A 20,768-nucleotide genomic window follows, 5' to 3' on the forward strand; every position below is an offset into this window, starting at 1 on the left:
CAGGGCACCTGCAGGCTCACGACCAGTGTCTCCCACCCAGGCCTCAATGTCCCCATATTTAGGACGAGGGGATGGGCTGGGTGACCTCCAAGGCCCTCTCCAGCTCGAACGTGGTGTGATTCCCGGATCAACAAGCAACAGGCCTGCCCTTGCCGGTTTGGCTCAGTGGTTAGAACGTCAGCCTACGGACTGAAGGGTCCCAGGTTCCATTCCAGTCAAGGGCGCATGCCCGGGTTGCAGGGCTCGATCCCCAGTAGGGGGCGTGCAGGAGGCAGCCGATCAATGATCCTCTCTCATCGTTGATGTTTCTATCTCTCTCTCCCTCTCCCTTCCACTCTGAAATCAATAAAAATATATTTTAAAAAAGAAAAAAAACAAGCAACAGGCCCCTGCCTGTGCCTATAATTGCCCTCAGCTTCACGCCCCGCTGGAAGCAGAGGGAGGGGTATCAATAAATAATGACCACATTTAAAATTCATTTTTTCATGATTAGATTATTTTCTGAAAACAGGGAAAGAGCTGGGGTGCAGAATGGGAAGAAAGCAGAAGAGAGGATCCCAGAAAGGAGACGCCTGGGACGTGGCGTGATACTAACAATTCACAGGTGGTCTGCACTTGACAGCTCACCCTCCCTTTCTCCTCCGCTGTCCCACCTGAGCCCCGCCCCCCACCCTGTGCAATCCCAAGAGCAGGTGCAATTGTGGTCCCATCATGTAACAGGAAATGGGACTCCCTTGGGCTCCCCTGGCTGAGAGCGTTTAGCTGCTAAGTGGCAGAGCCAGGTTAGGAATCAAGGTTTCTGACTCCAACCTCAGCACCCAGGACCAGGCCGGCCATGTTTGCACTTCATTGAGGAACATCCCTGTTCCCGTAGAAGACCATGAGGTCAGGGGCCCTGGCCCCGAGCCACCCGCTGTGGACATTCCCCAGAACAGCCCGTTCTCCCCACAGCTGCTGAGCAGGCGAAACCGAACTGACCACTGTCCTCCCGTTTACAGGAAGGCCATGCCGATTACAGAAACAGGACCTGAAACTGCCTGAAGGCAGCAGGACCTGGTGAGAGTGGGGTGACAGGAGGGGGGCTGGGCTGCTGTGCCCGGGGGAGGGGGCCACCAGGGGAAGGCCCTGCCCTTCTCTGGGGAATGGAACTTCCGCTTTGGACTGAGAGCATCAGGCTCCCGGCTCCTGGTCCCACTGCTGCCCAGCCAAACGGCATCGCAAGCGGCCTCACAGGACGCCAGGTTCCCAGGTGAGGATGGGGCGTGGTGCCTGGGGGACTGGCCGGCTGGACCAATGGGGTGGCGGGTGGTGATTCTCAAAGTGCAGACCTTGCATCCCCTGCCTGGGAGCCCCCTGGCGTGCTTAACGCTGCGGATTCCTGCCTGGGCCCAGACCTCGGGGATGAATCTCTCTGGAGGTGAGCTTGGAGACCTGAGCTGCCTAGGGCCCAGGTGATGGGGAGGCGGCCTCAAATGGGAGCCTCCAGCATAAGGTGAGTCCTGCTTCTGCCTCTGAAGCGCTGGTGATCTGGGGCAAGTCGTGTACCTCTCAGCTGAGACCCTCTCTGGGACTATCAGAACCTCTCAGGGGTCTTATGTGCCCTAACGGAGGTCAAGGTCACCCAGTGTTTAGCATACTACCTGGGTCAAGATGTCAGAGGCACACGGATGTCAGGACCCAGGTCCCCCTCCACCCAGCCCAGCATCCCCAACACCTGCCTCCTCTTATTTCCATGCTCAGCATGATCTTCTAAAGAAATCATGGCACTCGCCGGTGAGCGGTGGTTAGTTGTGAGTTAGCACTGAGTGAGCTCGGCGTTTGTAAAGGAGGGGGTGGGATCAGGCCCCACACCAGGGGCCTTCTTATTTTATAGGTTCCATCTCATGTAATCCTCTGGCAGCCCTGTCAGGTAGAAATGAACTTTGCCAAAGAGGTTCGGGCTCTTGTGTGAGGTCATGCAGGGAGGTAGCAGCAGAAGGCGGAAGGGTTCAAGGTCAAGTTGGCCTGACTCAAAGTCAGGGATCAAGGCGCTGTTGGGGCTTTGGGAGATGAAAGGGTCAGCGATGCAGGAAAAAATAACAAGAGTAAAGGGGCAAGGCTGATGGCGGTGATGGCCGGTGAAGGCAGGAGGTGGTCAGGCCAGATGAGTTTTATATCTACATCCAGGTCTGAGACTTCAATGAGCCAGAACTCTGATCTCCCCACCCCCCCAACCCACCTCCCACTTCCCCAAGAAACCTGAGTCTCATCGAAGGTCAGGACCTGCTCCCACCCCCAACCCCCTCTCTCTGAGCCCAACCTCTCAAAGGGACCGATCCTCTTCTACTTTTCCAGCCATCTCCCCTCATGTCCCCAAACTGGGGGACTCTTAGATGATGGTGATCGTTTTAAAAATAGCTAATATGCAGTAAGCATTTCCAACATGCCAGACTCTGCCGTAAGCCCTAACTCACCTGTCCTCCCACCAGCCCTGTGAGCTAGAGGTTAGCATTAGCCCCATTTGTAGGAGAAACTGGCCAGAGAGAAGGGCCTGCCTGCGGCCCTGAGCTAAGACCTGGTGGAGGCCTGATGTGGACCTGGGATGTTTGCCGCCTCACAGCAACAGTAACAGCAATAATAAGAGCGTCCTTCAGGGGGCACCAGCCGGGCCCAGCACGGCTCTCCGTCCAGCCCGTGCATTAGCTCCTCCTGCCGGCCGGCAGGCTCCAAAGCCCAGGCTTTCACCACCAGGTACCGCAGCCTCTTGATGTAACACCTGTGAGTGTTAAGGTCCAGTGGGCGCAGGTTTAAATCCCAACCACAGGGGGCGGGGGGCGGGGGGGAGCGCTGTAACCTTGATCGAGGTTCTCGCTCTCTCCACGCTCAGTTTCCTCATCTGTAAAATGAGGAATCAGGGATGCTTTCTCGAGAGGCCGTTGTAAGAACCAAATTCAATGCAATAACGGCACATGAAGGTCTGGCACACAGCCTGGTGCCCGCTAAGTGCCTAACGCACGGATTGTTCAAGGCATTTACAATCTACCATTTTGTTAAACCTCCAGCAAGAGAGGGAACTGATGCTCATTCAAAAATTAAAAATAAGCAGATGCCCTGAATCGCCCTCTGTTCTGAGCAGGGCAGAGCCCGCGCCGGTCACTGGGTCCCGGTCACAGCCCCCGTGCAGCCTCCCAGCAGAGTCTGCCATAGGCAGGAGTTTGGGCAATGGATTGATTAGAACCAGACGAAGGGGGCGAGGCTAATTTTCTGATCCCAGCAAAGCCTCCACGTGCCAAATTCTGGGCTGGCCCAGCCAGCGTGAGGCAGAGATGGAAGGAGTTTGGCCGCAGCGCCGCCCTTAACCAACTCCCAGATAACTGTGGGCAGGTTGCTGTCTAATGTTGGAGCCTCAGGTTCCTCATCTGCAGGATGGGAAAATGATCACAACCCACTTTCCCAGAGTGCTATGAGGATCGGACAACAGCAGCAACAAGTCTGAACAAGGCCATGGCCTTGCCCGGGTCCCCACCGCCATCCCGGGAGGTGTATCGGGGTCACTTGGCGCTCCCGTTTTAAGAGCAGGAAATAGCTCAGCTTCTGTGGGCGGGGGGGGGGGGGTGATGAGGAAAAGCTCCCTGGAGGAGACGGCTTCGGCCCCAACCTCGAAGGAGGGGGAGGATGTGGATCTGGGCCAAGGTGGACTGGGCTGCCTTGGTAAGTGATGAGTTGCCCATTGCTGAGAAGGTGCAAGTCATGGATGGACGAGCCCTTGGCAGAGATGCTATTGAGGAGATTTAATAATAATAGGCTAACGGTTCCTCAAAATTCCTCAACACAGAAGTACTCTGAGACCCCAGGCAGTAATATCAGTAATTCCATTGCTAGGGAGAACTAAAAAAGAATTAAAAAACAGGGTATTCGAACAAAACCTTGTACGTGAATGTTCGTTGCAACACTATTCACAACAGCCAAAAGGAGGAAACTTCCCATATGCCCGTCAGTAATGGATGGGTAAATAAATTGTAATGTGTCCATACAGTGGCGTATTATTCAGCCGTAAAGGGGATAGAGTTCTGATACGTACTACAACATAGATGAGCCTTAAAAACACGATGCTGAGTGAAATTAGCCAGACACAAAAGGCCGAGTATTGTGTCATTCCGTTGACATGAACTATCCAGAGTGGAAAGTCCATAGTCAGAAAGCAGACTGGTGCTTGTCGGGGGCTGAGGGGGACGTAGGCCTGGGAGTAGCTGCTTGATGAGTACAGCGTGTTTGGGGGCTGATGAGAATGTGTTGGGACGAGAGAGAGGTGGTGGTTGCACAACATTGTGAAGATACTAAATGCCACCAGAATGTTCACTTCAAAAGTGATCGAATTTGTGTTAGTGAAGGTCAGCTTAATTCAATAAAGCTAAGGTTGGACGGGGTGGAGCTGACGGCGGCTTCCATGCTGGGGACTCGTGCCATGAGGCACTGCTTCTAGTTCTCTGGGGTGGAGAGGGGCCAGCACCACCCTGTCACCAGGGCCCACAGCCTTTGGAGGGACCCAGGAATAGACACCAAGAAGAGACGGACTGGTGTGCTGGCAGGGACACTGGCGTTAGTGCCGGGCAGGCCCGGGTTCGAGTCCTGGCTGCAGTCCTTCCTATGTGACCTCAAACGAGTGACGTGGCTACCCTGAGCTTCGGCCCGGTCCTCCCCTGTGAGAAGTAACAGCTGCTTCCTGGTGGGGCTGCGATGAGGATGGGAAGTGGCTCGCTGTGCAGGCAGCTCCGGCACCCTGAACGCAGAGGCTCCGATGAGTGAGAGCACTTAGACTAAAATCCAGCCGGCTGACATGGCTCAGGGGTTGAGCATCCACCTGTGAACCGGGAGCTCATGGTTCGATTCCTGGCCAGGGCGCATTCCCGGATTGCGGTCTCGATCCCCAGTGGGGGGTGTGCAGGAAGCAGCCGATCAATGATTCTCTCTCATCATTGATGTTTCTCTCTCCCTCTCCCTTCCTTTCTAAAATCAATATATATATATACATTTAAAAAGAATAAAATCCACACACCACAGCCGCCAGGCCCTGGCCCCCGGTCACTCCGACCACCCCCTCTCTGCTGGCCGCTCTCCCCCTGCTGGTCCTCCCCCTTCCAGGCTCTATTCTGCCTCTGGCCTCTGCCTCCACGGTCCTTTCCCGGGAACGTTCGGTCCTTTCTGACCCTTCAGGTCCCAGCCGAAACTTCACTTCTCAGAGACGCTTCCCCCGTCTACAACGTTTTCCTGGTGGGAGGCCTCCCCTCCCCAAACCTGCCCTTTCCCACCCAGCACAGTCCCTCTCCCTCCGGGCAGGCGCTGTCCCTGCTGTCAGAGCACCCGTCGCCCGTCCCTAACTATTTCTGTTCACCTGCATGCTGACCTCCATGAAGGCAGGGGCCACATCTGTCCTGTGCACCACGGTGTCCCCAGCACCCCGAGCAGGACCCACTCAGAGAACACATGCACGACTGAAGGAAGCAACGAGCCAGCCAACGAATTAATTAATTAATTAATTAATAATTAATTAATTAATTAATTAACGTGAGGCGGCACCACAGTAGTTAGTAACCTACCCCATCTTCTTGTCCCCCCGCAGGAAGCGGCGAAGACTGAGGTGATGAAGACGCCGAGGGGCGGCCTCCTGGCGCTGCTGCTGCTGCTGCTGCTGGGTCCTCTTGATGTCTCCCAGGCCCAGAGGGACTGCTCCGGATCCGGGGCCATCCCTGGCATCCCGGGCATTCCCGGGACACCGGGCTCTGACGGGAACCCGGGGACCCCAGGGACAAAGGGAGCGAAAGGTGCTGTCTACGTTGGGGACACACTGGGGTCACTGGTCGAGGCACCACCTCCTGGCCCGCCCGCCTTAGAGGTTGTAGAAGCACTTGATGCCCATCCGCTGGCTGAGCCCTCGCAATCACTTGCAAGGAGGGAATTCTGATCCCCATTTTACGAAGAGGCCCCGCAAACGTTGAGGCTGCGACCAGGCCAGGGATCTCTGACCCCTAGATCCAGGCAGAGAGGGCACCACCTCAGGCACACAGCCCTGGTTACCTCCAGGGGAAGTGGCGTCGCCTCCCTGATTGCTGTTTCCTTCCCTGTAAAATGTGGACAAGGGTATCTCGGTGGGGTTGTCACGGGGTTCAAAGGAGACTTCCTGCCATAAAGACACCCCGCCACCCCCCGTGAAATCTAGTTCATTCATTCATTGACCCATAGCCAACCCCTCTCCCCAAATAGTCTCACTGAATCCTCACAAGGCCACAGAATCTCAGCATCCCCATTTTACAGATGAGGAAGCTGAGCCTCGAAGAATCTGACTCACTCGAGGCGACACAACTAATGTGGCAGATGTGACGGGAGCAGCCCATCTGCCCCGAATCCACGTTCTCAGCCACTCGGCGCTGCCACTCTATAGGGAAAGAGGTTTTATCTTTGTTGTGCCGAACCAAGGGCCGTGGCTGCTTGGCGTGGCGGAGTGGGAGGATTCTAAGGCCCACGCCCAAGTTCCAAAAGAAAGACCGCGTGATTGCTGAGGGGTGTCAGCCGTGGGGGAGGGAACACAGCGGGCTGACTGTGTGCCGCTAATTCGTTACCAGCCTCCAGGCTTACGCTGGAACCAGGGTGCTGGGCGAGCGAGTGGGGAGGGCCGGCCTCTGCTCTCCTCAGGGAGCGTGCTGCCACCCCCTGTGTCAGCCCAAGCACATCACAGACTCGGAAAGCCGGGCTGGAAGGGACTTGGAGGCGCTCTGCCCAACGCCCTCCTTTCACAGAGGGGCGGCTAAGGCCCGAGAGGAGCAGGGCGCGGTCCAAGGTCACTCGGCCAGGCTCCCTGCCTCTCCGTCCAGGGCTCCTGTCTTTGGTTCTCGGCGACCTCCGCCTCATTTCTCTTCTCCCTGCTTTTCCAGGGCTGCCAGGGCTCGCTGGAGACCATGGCGAGTTTGGAGAGAAGGGGGACCCAGGGACGCCCGGGAAGCCAGGAAAAGTCGGCCCCAAGGGCCCCGTGGGCCCCAAAGGCACCCCAGGGCCCCCTGGACCCCGTGGCCCCAAGGGTGAATCGGGAGACTACAAGGCTACACAGAAAGTCGCCTTCTCCGCCTTACGGAAGATCAACACTCCCCTGCGGAAGGACCAGATGATCCGCTTTGACCACGTGATCACCAACGTGAACAACAACTATGAATCTCGCATGGGCAGGTTCACCTGCAAGGTGCCCGGCCTCTACTACTTCACCTACCACGCCAGCTCACGCGGGAACCTGTGCGTGAACCTCATGCGCGGCAGGGAGCGCATGGAGAAGGTGGTCACCTTCTGTGACTATGTCCAGAGCACCTTCCAGGTCACCACCGGGGGCATCGTCCTCAAGCTGGAGCAGGGGGAGAGCGTCTTCCTGCAGGCCACGGACAGGAACTCCCTGCTGGGCATCGAAGGCGCCAACAGCATCTTCTCCGGGTTCCTGCTCTTCCCGAACCCAGAGGTGTGACCTGTGGGGCTGATTCCTCCCCCACCCCACCCCCTCACCCACCAGCAATACTCACTGTACCCCCAGCACTACCCTCACACAGTCAGTCTCCATGGATGTTGCCGAGTGAATGAGTAAATAAACTCTTCATGACCAAGGGCCAGTGGTCTAATTCAATTCTGTGTCCCAGCACCTGGCACATAGTAGGTGCTGAGAAATGCTGCTTGAATGCTAGTTGAATGAATGAATGAATGAATGAATGAACGAATGACCTCTGACAACAGAAACTCTCTAGTTGGAGGTGACTGGAGGGCCAGGCTCTGTGTCCAGCGCTGTGACAGCCACACCGTGGGAGATGGGGAGGGAACACCATCTGTTGAGCACCTACTATGCTCTCAGCACTGAGCTAGACACTTTCCTCATTCTCTCATTAATCCTCACACTCATCCTTGGAGACATGGTGCATCATGCCCAGTTTACAGAGGAGAAAACGGAGGATTGGAGGGACGAAGAGAGTGTCCTCAATCCCACAGCCTGGCTGAGATTCAAGGGCAGGTCTGCCTACGGATGACCTGGGACCTCCTTCAAGGCAGCATGTCTAGGCCGGCCTCTAAAGGGTTTTCTGCTTAAAATGTCACACATCCCCACCCAAGGGGTCAAGGGGCCCCCCTCCAGAGTCTTAACTGACCTTGGAGCCAAGACTCTTTCCCTTTTGATTCTCCCCAGTGCTCCCCCTCCCAGGAGCTCCCCAGACTGGCACAAGCCCAGCCATCCAATTAGAACAAATGCCTCAGTGGACATGGGATCCAGACACGATGTCCACAGGCCAGGCTGCCATGTCTCCCTCTGAGCCTCGGGGCCCTGAGTCTCTCTCTACAGATTGGCCCTGTCACTGTTAGGGCAAGTGGGGAAAATGGGTTGCTTTCCTCTCCAACGACATCCTCGACCACTGGGTTAGTTAGCCCCTACCCTCATGGAAGTGGCATCCATTTTCCAGATCCCAGAAGAGGGGATCTGATTGGTCCTCTTTGGAGCAAGGATATTCCTGGCCCAATCGGCTGAGGCCAAGAAGCAGCCGGCCTGTGACAATAACAGCAGCTCAGGATTATTCAGCCAAATGTCTGGCAACTATTCTCCCCAGGAACAGTCGAAGGTACCCTAATCCAGTGGTTCTCAGACTTAGGGAGTCCCACCACCACCTGAAGGGCTGTTGGAATTTGCATTTCCAAAGAGTTCCCAGCTGCTGCTGCTGCTGCTGGGAGGGGAGCGGGGTGGTGGGACTCTTTAAGAACCACTGTTGCCCTAGCCGGTTTGGCTCAGTGGATAGAGCAGCGGCCTGTGGACCAAAAGGGTCCTGGGTTCAATTCTGGTCAAGGGCACATACCTTGGTTGCAGGCTCCTCCTTGAGCCGAAGCCTGGTCAGGGCTCGTGCAGGAGGCAACCAATCAATGTGTTTCTCTCACATCGATGTTTCTCTCTGTCTTTCCCTCTCTCTAACACTCTCCCTAAAAATCAATGGAAAAAATATCTGTTCTAATCTTATTGTTCCCATTCTACAGATAAGAATAATGAGGCTCAGGGAGGGGATGTTACTTTGCCCGTGTTACACAGAAGATCTAGGATTCAGATCCAGGTCTATTTAACCTGGTGTTAAGCTCTGTGCGCTGTTCCCCAGACTGCAGGGGCCCAGCCCTCTGGGCGGGAGCAGTTCTCAGAGCAGCCTGGGCGGGCCCTACTGAATGTCTGCCACCTCCTGCCTACAGTGCCCCATCCCAGCTTCTCCACCTCCGCTCCAGGTTCTTCTGTTGGATTCAATTCCCCCAAGTGGACGCCCTAGGCCTAGGAGAAAGGATGTGCAAACTTTGAAGGCTTTGAAATGTGTTTCCAAATGGAGGGCTGGGCAATCAAAGCCGAACTGCCAGGCGCGGTCCAGGCTTGCTGCCACCAGGGGGAGCCGACTCCAGGAGAAGGACAGCCTGGGAGAGGGGTGGGTGGGTGGTGAGAGCTCCTGCGTCCTCCCTCTCTTCCCCCCAAGCCCATTCTGCTCCCTGGGTGGGCTGTGAGCTTCCAGGGTGGGGTTCGTGTCAGCTTTGAAGACCCAAGTTCCTCTAAACCAGGGTCCCCAAGGTGTGGTTCGGGCATCAGCACCACCTGGGAGCTTGTCGGAAATGCAGGTTCTCGGGCCCCACGACAGACGAACTGAATCGCAAAATCTGAAGACGGGGCCCTGCAGCCTGCGTTTTAACAAGCCCTCCGGGTGATTTCGATGCAGCGACAGCTGGAGACTCACTGCTCTGGACCCGGGGTTGCCAAACCTCTCCTGTAATTAGCCAGATGGGAACTATCTTCGGCTCTATCTGTGGGCCATCCAGTCCCTGCTGTGACTGCTCACCTCTCCTGCTGCAGTGAGAGAACAGCCGCAGACCGTGTGTGAATAAATGAGCGTGGCCACGTTCCAATAAACTTTTATGGAGACTGGAATTTGGATTTTACATAATGTTCCTACGTCACGAGATGTTTTTCTCCTGATTTTCCCCCAACCTTTTAAAAATGTAAAAGCCATTCTTAGCTAGCAAGCTGCGCCCGATCTGTGGGCTGCATTTGCCAACCTGCTGCAAACCCAGGTATGGCTCTAGGCTCCGAAGGAGCGGGGCAGGAACCTGAACCCAGGACCGCCGGGCTCCCAAGCCAGCGTGCCAGTCAGCCAGCTTCCGGCCATGGGACCGGAACAGAAAAACTCTCGGGGCCTTGTTGCCCTTGACTGTAAAATGGGCAATGCAACCCCTGGCACCTGGCTTCCAATGTTAGTGGGCGACGAAAATCCCTGGAAATTACTGGAATCCAGACCCCATCCCAGAGGCTCTAGTTTCCTAGGACCTGGAGGGGCCCAGGAATCTGCACTTTTCCCAAATATCCCAGGTGATGCTGGCACAGGTGGTCCTCTGTCCCCCACCCCCCACCCCAGCCCCCAAGGGAGAGGGCTGTGCTAATGGACAGAAACGCTGTGACTAGGGGTGGCCCAGTGTCTGCCCTCCGGAGTCCATTGGCTACATCGGGTCGAGGTGAAAAAGGGGAAATAGACTTCCTCTCTGTTGAGAGCTACGCAAGATGAACAATGCAGGGAGGGAGGAAAGGCTGGGAGCCCGGTAACGAGAAGGACGGTGGTCTCAGAGAAGCTCTATTCAAATCCCACCTCTGCCACTTACAGGCTGTGTGTCCTCAGGCTAATTACTTAACCTCTCTGGGTCACAGTTTCCTCATCTGTAACATGGGGGTGGTAATCCTACCCCCAGAAAGTGGATGAGGATTCAGTGGGCTTTTATGTGCAAAGCCCCCAGTAGACAGACAGGTTGCCACAAGTATTAGCTATAGCTATCCCTGGTGGGCTGTTATTGGAATTGGGGTGCTATGATGGTCAGGCCTCCTCAAACTTAAATGTGTTCAAACCACCTGGGGTCTTTGTAAATGCATGTTCTAATTTGGGGGGGGTGAGTGGGGGCTGAGAAGTTGCTTTTCTAACAAGCTGGGGCGCGGGGGGGCGGCGGCGGGGGAGTTGGTGCCGCTGAGCCAGACCGCACTTAAGTGGCTGGGGTCAGGAGCTCGGGTTCAGCGTGTTGGTCTGTATGGACTTGAATTCTCCCATCTGTGGGCGGTGGTAGCATCGGGCTGGTGAGGGCGAGCACGCGGCGATTACCCTCTTCTGTTCCTGCTGCCATTGTGGCCATTGTGATTACCTTCTGATGGTGACGGTGAAGGCGTTCACAGCAGACAGAGGAAAGGGCGAGGGGGAGGGGCCTATTTCCCCAACGCTGAGCACCCCTTGCTCTGAGCACTGCAGGTCCCACCCCCCACCCCCGTTTCTCCTCCATGTCCCCCCCTTTCTGGCCTCCTGCTGACAAGGGGACACCAGGTGCCCTGCCTTAAACCACCCCCTACCCAGCACACACACAAACACACGCCCTTTCTCAGCAAGCGGCGAGCCGTGTTTATTTTCGCACGTAGCCAGGAGGCATGCTCACAGACAGCCCTGTGGACCAGATGCAGGAGAAGAGGGGGTGTTAGTTCAAGAAACCCGGCAGGGCCCACCCAGGGAGGGACACCCCCAGCAGTGACGGGACCTGGCAGAGCAGCAAACACCCTGGGTGGGATGTCAAGAGCTCCCGGTTCTAGGCTGGCCTTGGAACCTGGCTTCCTGTGTGACCTCAGAGAAGGCGCTACCCCTCTCTGAGCCTCAGACTTCCCTACAGAAGGAGGGGCTTTAACGCGTCAGCTACATTAGACTCACCTGTGACAGAAACAGGTTCTCAGGCCTGCCCCACGCCTACTGATGAGGAACCTAGAACTCCTGACACCCACAGGACAAGGGGGAGGAGTGATTACACGGTCCCTGACCAGAGAGGAAGCCAGGGCCAAGTCCCCCATCACACCTCACGTATCCAGCATCCCCCACCGCCACAGAATATAGCGATGGCCCAGCGGGGAGCTAAGGAGGCCAAAAATTGAGCATTCCGTGGCCCGGAGAACCCAAAAGATTCATGTTTATCAAGTAAATGAATGAAAACATGGATGTTAGTTAATTAATTGATTGATGAATGTTTCTCATTCTGGAGAGTACAGGGTCTAGTGATGGATATACATAATATATGCTCAGTAAATAGTTGTTGAATGGAAGGGAGGAAGCCAAGACGGAAGGAATGTCAAAATTATGTGCTGCCTGCAAAGAGGGAATGCAATCATGTTCCCTGGGCCCTCGGGAAAATTTCCACGGGAAGGTTTGGCATTTCCAAGGGAAACAAAGGCAGGCAGAGAGAAACTCAGCTGAGATCAAGAATGTGCCAGGCATGCAGACGTTCATGCATTTAATCCTCACGACACCCTTCCCTCCCCCCCCCAACACACACACACACACACACACACACACACACACACGCATCGTCGCCCCATTCAGAGGCAGGAGCCTGAAGATGCAATAGAGAACTGAGGCCCAGAACCTGCAGAGACGCCCCTAGCGTGCAGGTCTGCATGGCACAGATTTGCTTGGCAGCCTCCCTCCTCACTTCCTGCCTCCCCACCGCGTTTCCTGTCGCCTTTCCCAGGTTCTTCTCTGTACCATTTCGTCATGTATTTGTCCCGATGAGCTCTTACGGCATCTGGGGAGCAGGGAGAACGTGAACAAGCCAGCAGCAGAAAGAGGGCAGAAGAAGCCAAGTATGGCATACAGAACACCTACTCTGCGTCAGGCCCGGTGCCCGGCGCTTGGTGCGTGATCCCTCATTGGCTTCTCACAAGAGCCCTCACCAGGTTCTCATCCAGCTTTGCCACATTGGAGCTGGGTGACATTGACAATGGAGTCGCCTCCACTCTGAATTGCTGTTTCCTCGGCTGTGAAATGAAGCGAAATTGGCTAATATTGGTATGAGCGCTAAATGAGGGGTGTCTGTACAGCGCCCGTCTGGGGCCTAGTAGGACCACAAGCGAGAGTGGTTACTGAAAAGAACCACATGCCACACCTGACGCACAGGGAGCCCCCAGCAATGTTAGCATCCTCACCTACGAAAGGAAGCTGTCGGTCGCTGTGAGGGTCGTTCCATGAGCTACAAGAGACAAAAAGGCTGATAAGCCCTGTGCCCATCTTGGGACAAACGTCCCCTTCTCCCTCCATGGGCTCGCAGCGGCGCCACGTGAGCCCGTCTGTGGGCTCCAGTCTCAGGGCAGCTCTCCCCGAGGGCGCGGGCGTCACCGGCGAGGCGGCGGGGCCCTCGTTAAAACGTGTCTGCAGACCTTGTTTGGAGCACGTCGGCTCGTGTGATTAAAGACAGGACGTAAATGTCAGCCTCGCCGGGACCCTCCCCAGCTGGTTTCCGGGGGAGGAGACCTGAAAAATATGTCTTCATTCCTCCCGCGTTATGGCTCAGGACATGGACAGCTTGAACAGAGGGGGCTCACCGGCTGGGAGCCTGCACAGGCCTGTGAGTCGGGGTGAGGGGGCGGGGGAGGGGGACAGTCCGCCCTCGACCTGGCAGACAACTGTGTGATCTGGAGTCACCTATCTCCTGGGAGCCTGTTAGAAAATAGGGACAATAATCTAGGTGCCATGGCTATCAGGAAGATAAAGGTAATGTCTGTAAGGGACCGAGGGTAGGACCCCGCACGGAGCAGGCGCTCACTGCCGCCGGGAAAACAAGCAGACACCGCGGGGAATTGAGCCACATAGGTGCTCACTGGATGTCCTTTAACCGGAGGCAAGCTCGTAGGGACTTTGAGATCCTCAGTGCAGGGACATTAAAAGCAGGTAACGGGGCAGCGTAAGGGGCGAGAGCACTGGTCCCAGAGTCACTGACTCACTGTGTGGCCTCGGGTAAGTGACTCCACTCTCTGGGGCTCGGTTTCCTCATCTGTAAAATGGGGCCACTCGTCCCTGGTCCGTCCAGGCTCTTCCTTCTGGAGCACTGTAATGAGGTCGAAGACTGACCCTGCTGGACGTGGCCGGGAGCTTGCTCAGATCCTGGTGCTCCCAGGCCTGGGTTTGAATCCGGGCCCCCTCCATTGGCTGTGGGACTGTGGGCCAGTCCCCTCACATCCCCGGGCCTCCATATGTTCATCCGTGGGAATGGGCATTCGTTATGGCCAGGCCGCCCGAGGCAGCCCGGGGTAGAGAAAGAGCACTGGACTAGGAGCCAGAAGACCTGGGTTCACGTTGGGACCTGAGCATCCACTTGCTGTGTGGCGTGGGGAACCACCCTTCCCCTCTTGAGCCTCAGTTTCCCTATCTGTAGCAGGAGAAGGGGACCGGATGGTCTCTGGGTCACCTCAGCCCAGGCACACGGAATTTCTTTCAGGAAGCGAAAAGATGGCTGGGCTGTGGACAGAGTGGCGGTTTCATGATTAACAAAGGGACAGAATCACATGGCGGGAGAAGCCCCGGGGTGCTGCTGGGGTCCCCAGCCAGGTCAAAAGATGCAGGTGTGAGCTCACCTTGCTACAGCCCCAAGCCCCAGGTAAAGTGTCATGGGGAGACCTGCTCCCAGACCCAGGAATGGTGGGGTGAGTTCAGGGGAGGGGAGGGAAGAGTGCTTTTCACAAATCGCTCCTGAACCTCCGAAGAGAATAATAGCAGCTAACACTGACTGAGCTCCTCCTTGGTTCCAGGTTCTGTTCTAAACACTTCACAGCCAAGCCAGTGTGGCTCAGTGGTTGAGCATCAACCTATGAACCAGGAGCTCATGGTTGGATTCCTGGTCAGAGCACATGCCCGGGTTGTGGGCTCGATCCCAGTTGGGGGCGTGCAGGAGGCAGTCGATCAATGATTCTCTCTCATCATTGATATTTCTATCTCTCTCTCCCTCTCCCTTCCTCTCTGAAATCAATACAAATATATATATTTTTTAAATAAATAAATACTTTATATGTCTTAACTTGTCTAATTCTAATAATGCATGTACTACTATGATACCCATTTCACAGATATGGAAACTGAGGTGCAGGGAGGTTGTAACTTGGTCAGGCTCTCACAGCTGGTGCCTGGCAGAGCTGGGGCATGGACTAAGACAGCGTGGCCCCTCAACTGCTGTCTTGAAATATCCACAATAAAGAATCATTTAATGAGCAACTACTGTGTACCAGGCTCTGTGCTAGCTTCTTTATCGTATGCTCTTCGTTAATTACAACAGCATCCTTATGAGGAAGGAGTCTCATTGTTCATATTTTGCAGATGAGGAAATGAAGGCCCAGAGGGATGAACTGCTTGCCCGAGCCCCACAACTAGAACTTGGCTGAGTTAGGATTCTGACCCAGGTCTGGCTCAGTCCAAGGCCCATGTCCCTCCCATGCCACCAGGCTGGGCAGGACCCTCCCCAGGAACCTCGGGTACGGAAGCAGGTGCCAGGAAGAGGCAGGCCCACGGCTGGTACAGAATGTGGCAAACGCGCCTCAAGCGCGCTCCTGGGCTGGAGAGGAAGGGTCCAGGCCCCAGCTAGGTGGTGGGGGGACCCCCACGAAGGATGTTTGGGGTTTTAGAAAAGCTGTTGAGAAGTCCACACAAGGGCAGGTCGCTTTACTGAGCTGTGTCCCAGGCAATCACATTAAATTCCTTCTATTTATTGTCACTGGATTCTAACTTATGATGTAGGTACCATTATCATTATCATCACCGTTTTATGGATAAGGAAACTGAGGCTCGGACAGGTGAAGTCAGGGTCACACACTTAGCAGGAGCTAAATGCAGGTCTATGTGTCTCTAAGTCAATGCCTTTTCCAAAGGGCCACACTTTCCCTCCCTAATTAGCGCTCATCCCCTCTAACAGGCACTGCACGGTACCTGGGGCACAGCAGGCACGCCAGCCCTGTTCCCTCCTGGCCCCTCCCGGGGCCCCGGAAGCGTGAACTTCCCTGTGGGCCCGGCCATTCCCATCCTGTCCCCGGCACTCTGAGGACCAGGCCAGCTCCTTGCTCCGGGCAGCTGACGGGTTCTCCGCTCAGTGGTTCGTGCTCCAGATATTAAATTACTCATAAAATATTTGGCCTTTCCCCAAAGCGGCCACTTCCTCCGCCCTGCGCCCACTGCTCACCTCCCACTACAAGGTCAAGTGCCTCAGCGCAGGGAGAGCTCAGAATATGAACCGAACTTCATCTGGAATTAGCCTGCCTTGGGGGAGCAGGGAGCCTGGAAAAGAGGAGGCTCTGAGAGGGTTGGGATTTTCCGGTGGGGGGGATCCTGTCTGTGACCCCCATTCTGGGGTCCCCACGCCTGGCCTGAACTAAGGACTGCTCCCCAGATCCCTATACTGCAGGATAGGGAGAGCCCAGAACTCGTGACCACACCGAGACCTTTAGGACAAGGCCAAGGGTGACCTGGAGTAGGTTTCCATTGTCTGAGGGGCAAGTGGTCCCTCCTCTCCTCCTCCCTCTCCCCGTTCAGTTGTCATGGCAACCACAGTGGGGGGTGGGAGGCTGGACCCATCAGCTCCTGGCCAAGCTACCCAGCATGCTATGCGTTCACCCAGTTTCTCCCTCACTGCCCTTTGGGCAGGCGAAGCAGCGGGGAGGAGGGCTGGGTGTGTGTGGGGTATCTGATCCTGCCCTGTCACTCGCTTGCAGAGGGTTCACCTCCAAAGGTCACCACCTCCAGTCTCCTGCCTTCGGGCCGGAGGTTTCCCTGCATAGGTCTCAGGAATGGGACTTTCATGAATGTGGTTTGATGGAGAATGATTTGGGGGGGGGGGGGGTCTCTCTTGAGCCCCCTGGAGTTAATGAAGTCAGTTAAGCCCTGGGATTAGAAGGTCGGGGTCATGGGTACAGCCCATGTTTGCAGAGTAACACCCCACCCCAACCTTAGCTCCACCAGCTGTTTCAAAAATGCCTCATGCTGGTCGTCTGGGGAACTGGGGAAGAAGTGCGGATGGGGGCTGGCAACTCCATCCCGAGTCCCCAGCACCATCAGGGTCCCTCCGCGTACACACCCTTCAGCCTGGGCCTCGAGAGCCTCGCCTCCTTACTCCTGTCCTCACAGCAGCCCGTGGAGGGAGTCGCCTTTTCTCATCTCCATTTTGCAGAGAAAGGACGCATTTTCATAATAGTAGTGCTTGTATCCACAAGCCCTCACCGTCCTGGCATGGGGTTTCATCAATGCCGTGTCCCCAAAAACGGGGCTTGGCCTGTGTCACGGCTGCTCCACTTGGGGTACACTGCCACCGGGGGGCGGTAGTCACTGCCGTGTAGGGTTTCCCTGAGCTTCCAGAAGGTGATTTTTCAGTTGACATCCTCCCACCACAATCTAGACAAGATAAGACCATTGCTTCTTTACTTGTCTGTTATCAGGGGACTTTATAAGTAGACGATGTTAAGCAGGCTGTCCACAAACTGCCTGTTTTGGCAGAAGGAAGCACAGCTCCGGAACCAGACTGTCTGAGTTCGAATCCAGACCCAGCCGCTCGCTGGCTGTGGATGCTTGGCAGCTTACCTTCTCTCTCTGCAAAACGGAGACGATAAAGGGCATCCCCCTCCATGGGTCGTGGTGAGGACTTGACGAGTTAATGCGCACGGCGTGCTCCGGAGAGTGCCTGGCACAACATTAAGCTCTTAAAAACCGTTGCTTATTAATATTTAAAGATGAGGCATGAAAGCAAAGTTGCAAAAATAATTTGTATTCGGCGGTTCACAGGCCCATCGTCCTCTATTCGGTCTTTTGTCTGGTGTTTCTGATCTGGCGGTTCCTTTCGGGGCTGCCCTGGCCGAAACCACAACCTGCCCAGATGCCGCCGCCGGCTCCCTCAGCCCAGTGCTCTCACCTCCTGCGGGATCCACCCTTCCACTCCAGGCTCCCCGCCACCCTGGCCGCTCCCCTGAACCTCAGCTACTGTTTCTTGCCTCTTGCCCTGCTCTCCTTAGACCGGTCTCTTCACTGTAGTCACAGCAATTTTTCTAAAATAAAAATACTCCCTGCTCAAGCGCCCCCCCCCCCCCCCCGCCCCCGTGGCTCCCAATACCTCCAGGATGAAGTCCAGGCTCATTCGCAGCTCCCTCTCCCCCACCCACCACCCCGGCCTCCTCTCCCTCCCTCTGCTGTCAGAATGCTGTCTCCTGACCCAGCAGCCTCTTCGCCTTCCGCCACAGCCTCAGGCCCTCTCGTGCTCTGTGGCCTGTGCAGGGCTGTTCCCTCTGCCCGCATCGCCCCCTCCCACCCCTGCTCGCCTGGCTTCCGCCTGCTCAGCCTCAAGATGGGACTCCTGTCTCCCCTTCTCTGAGAAGCCCTTCCTGATGCCTTTCCAACCCCCAGAGGGTGGGGACCCTTCCTTGCCTGCCTCGAACCCTCTCTGTGCTGGCAGGGGACCCTTAGTCCCTCTGTACCCCCAGAGAAGCCCCCTGCACGCAACAGACCTCTGGGGAGCAAATCCAGAATGGCCATTCGGCCCTGCTCAGCCTAGAATGTTCTCTTCCCCACTTCCTCTGTCCCAGCACCTCCTACGTATCCTCCCAGGCCTGCCTAAGTGTCACCTCCTCCAGGAGCCCTTTGGGAACCCGGGCCCCCACTTCATCCCGACATGGAACAGTTCACTTTCTCCTCCAGGTGTGAACCCACTCATAGGCATGAACTCAGCACCTGGAACCACAGCTGCACCCCAGGCCCTAGAACAGAGCCCAGCAAACACTCAGAGCTCAAGAACATGTGTCGAATGAATGAGCAGACCAATGACCAGGAGTATAGACTAGACCAGTGGTCGGCAAACTCATTAGTCAACAGAGCCAAACATCAACAGTACAACAATTGAAATTTCTTTGGAGAGCCAAATTTTTTAAACTTAAACTTCTTCTAACGCCACTTCTTCAAAATAGACTCGCCCAGGCCGTGGCATTTTGTGGAAGAGCCACACTCAAGGGGCCAAAGAGCCGCATGTGGCTCACGAGCCGTGGTTTGCCGACCACTGGACTAGATCAATGGTTCTCAACCAAGGTGATTTTATCCTCCCTCTGCCTCCAGACAATTGGCAATGTCTGGAGACATTCTTTTGTGTTTTTTTAATGGATTTCAGAGAGGAAGGGAGAGAGAGAGATAAAAACATCAATGATTCACTAGCCGATTTGGCTCAGTGGATAGAGCATCGGCCTGCAGACTGGAGGGTCCCAGGTTTGATTCCAGTCAAGGGCACATGCTCGGATTGTGGGCTCGATCCCCAGTAGGGGGGCGTGCAGGAGGCAGCCGATCAATGATTCTCTCTCATCATTGATGTTTCTATATCTCTCTCCCTTCCTCTCTGAAATCAATAAAAATATTTTTTAAAAATAATAAATAAATATTTTTTAAAAAAAGAAACATCAATGATGACAGCAAATCATTGATCAGCTGCCTCCTGCACGCCCCCTACTGGGGATCAAGCCCACAACCCAGGTGTGTGGCCTGACCGAGAATCGAACCGTGACCTCCTGGTTCATAGGTCGACACTCAGTCACTGAGCCACGCAGGCCGGGCCTGCAGACATTCTTGTTTGTCACAGCTGGTTGGGGTTGGGGGGTAAGGGGGGGTTCTGATACTGAGGTCGAGTGGGGAGAGGCCAAGGATCTTATTAGACAGACATCCTGCAATGTACAGGACCCCACAATGAGAATTAGCCCCAAATGTCAATTGTGCTGAGGCTGAGAAACCCTGGTCTAGAGCTTATTCCCTACAAAGCTGTTCCCCCCCCCCCCCCCCCCCCCCAGCACACGGAGGACCCTCGGGGGTGGAACCTGATCTCCCATCTCTGTCTCCTTGGCACCCACTGGAGAGCAGGCACTCAATCAGCAGTTTTTTAAAATAAACTCACTGGTGAGATAATTCCTGTCCTTTCCTCTCCCCAGCTGCCTCCTCTCGCTTGGAGCACGGCCTCAACCCGTGTCGTCAGATGCTCCTTCTGGGGCTATTCTTGGGTCTGGAGCCTTCAGCTTGCCAAGCCCCTCCAGTTTCTGCGGGGCCCCCACCTCCTTCTCCTCAGATCCTCCCCGTCCCGCAGTCATGAGGAATCCACGGACAGAAAGCTCTAGAGAGCTGTGCTGGGTGTTGGAGCCCCGGTACCTAGGAGGGGTGGTAGCCCCCATCTGGACCTGTCCCTCCAAGAGACTCCCCTGGGTATCTCTCCTCTTTGCACCAAGCGCCCACGCAAGACAGTGCCTCCGGCGAACCCCCGGGGTGTCGCAGGGACTTCACACACAGGGGGTGCCGCGTCTCCAAGGGCGCCGCTGTTAGCCGTGACCCCCACGCCCCCAGAGGCAGCCAAACAAGCGGCCTTTGTGGTCTGGGCGCAGGCGGCACAAAGGGTGGGAAGAAAGGCGCCAATCCTCTTAGGACCGGCCGCCGCTCCCCCTGCGGCCCATCTGCTCGCAGGGCGCCGGGACCGGCCCAGCAGCCGCCCCGCTTCACGGAAAGCAAGCAAAGCGGCCCCGAATGAAAGGCCGCCGGGCCAGCCCAGATCCCCACGGCAAACACAGGCCTGGCCCGGGGCCTGGGAGGGGGCAGGGCTTATCCGCGGGAGAATATGGTTAAAAGCGCCGCCCCAGGAGGGGGACCCGGGGCTAATCCCCGCCTGCCCTGTGCCTTCCCTTCCCACACCCCTGGGCCCGGCTGGGGCAAGGGGGGTTGGGGGAGAGGCTGGGATCCAAGGTCCTCCCTCTAAGGTCTCAGCAGGCCCTTCTAGGCACCCCTATCTTTCCCTAGCAGCACCCTATTTTACAAATGGGCTCGGCAAGGCTAAGGTCACCCGCCCAAGGTCACCCCGGAGAACAGGTTCACTGAGCCAGCGCTCAACCACCATCTCTGCTTCTTCCTGCCCTTTGC

The 20,768-nt window shown here is 56.0% G+C and overlaps 1 protein-coding gene across 2 annotated transcripts; it reads left to right on the plus strand.

The window, feature by feature from the left end:
• Window positions 1-1,128: 1,128 nt before the first annotated feature.
• Window positions 1,129-7,621, plus strand: C1QB (complement C1q B chain). 2 transcript variants are annotated; one of them, XM_008148115.3, is made up of 3 exons: window positions 1,129-1,249; window positions 5,600-5,801; window positions 6,909-7,621. In XM_008148115.3, the coding sequence occupies exons 2-3, from the start codon at window positions 5,621-5,623 to the stop codon at window positions 7,481-7,483; spliced, it is 756 nt and encodes a 251-aa protein (XP_008146337.2). In that variant the 5' UTR covers window positions 1,129-1,249; window positions 5,600-5,620; the 3' UTR covers window positions 7,484-7,621. The 2 variants fall into 2 exon arrangements, with proteins under 2 accessions (XP_008146337.2, XP_054576669.1); XM_054720694.1 differs by lacking the exon at window positions 1,129-1,249 and adding an exon at window positions 1,405-1,492.
• The last annotated feature ends 13,147 nt before the right edge of the window (window positions 7,622-20,768 follow it).

The sequence above is a fragment of the Eptesicus fuscus genome, chromosome 9, assembly GCF_027574615.1.
Source record: "Eptesicus fuscus isolate TK198812 chromosome 9, DD_ASM_mEF_20220401, whole genome shotgun sequence".
Classification (NCBI taxonomy): Eukaryota; Metazoa; Chordata; class Mammalia; order Chiroptera; family Vespertilionidae; genus Eptesicus; species Eptesicus fuscus.

Excerpts from the sequence above, each read along its gene's own strand:
- C1QB (XM_008148115.3), top strand. The coding sequence starts at position 5,621 with ATGAAGACGCCGAGGGGCGGCCTCCTGGCGCTGCTGCTGCTGCTGCTG. Across the intron at positions 5,802-6,908 it reads AGGGACAAAGGGAGCGAAAG|GGCTGCCAGGGCTCGCTGGA; the intron begins GTGCTGTCTACG and ends CTGCTTTTCCAG.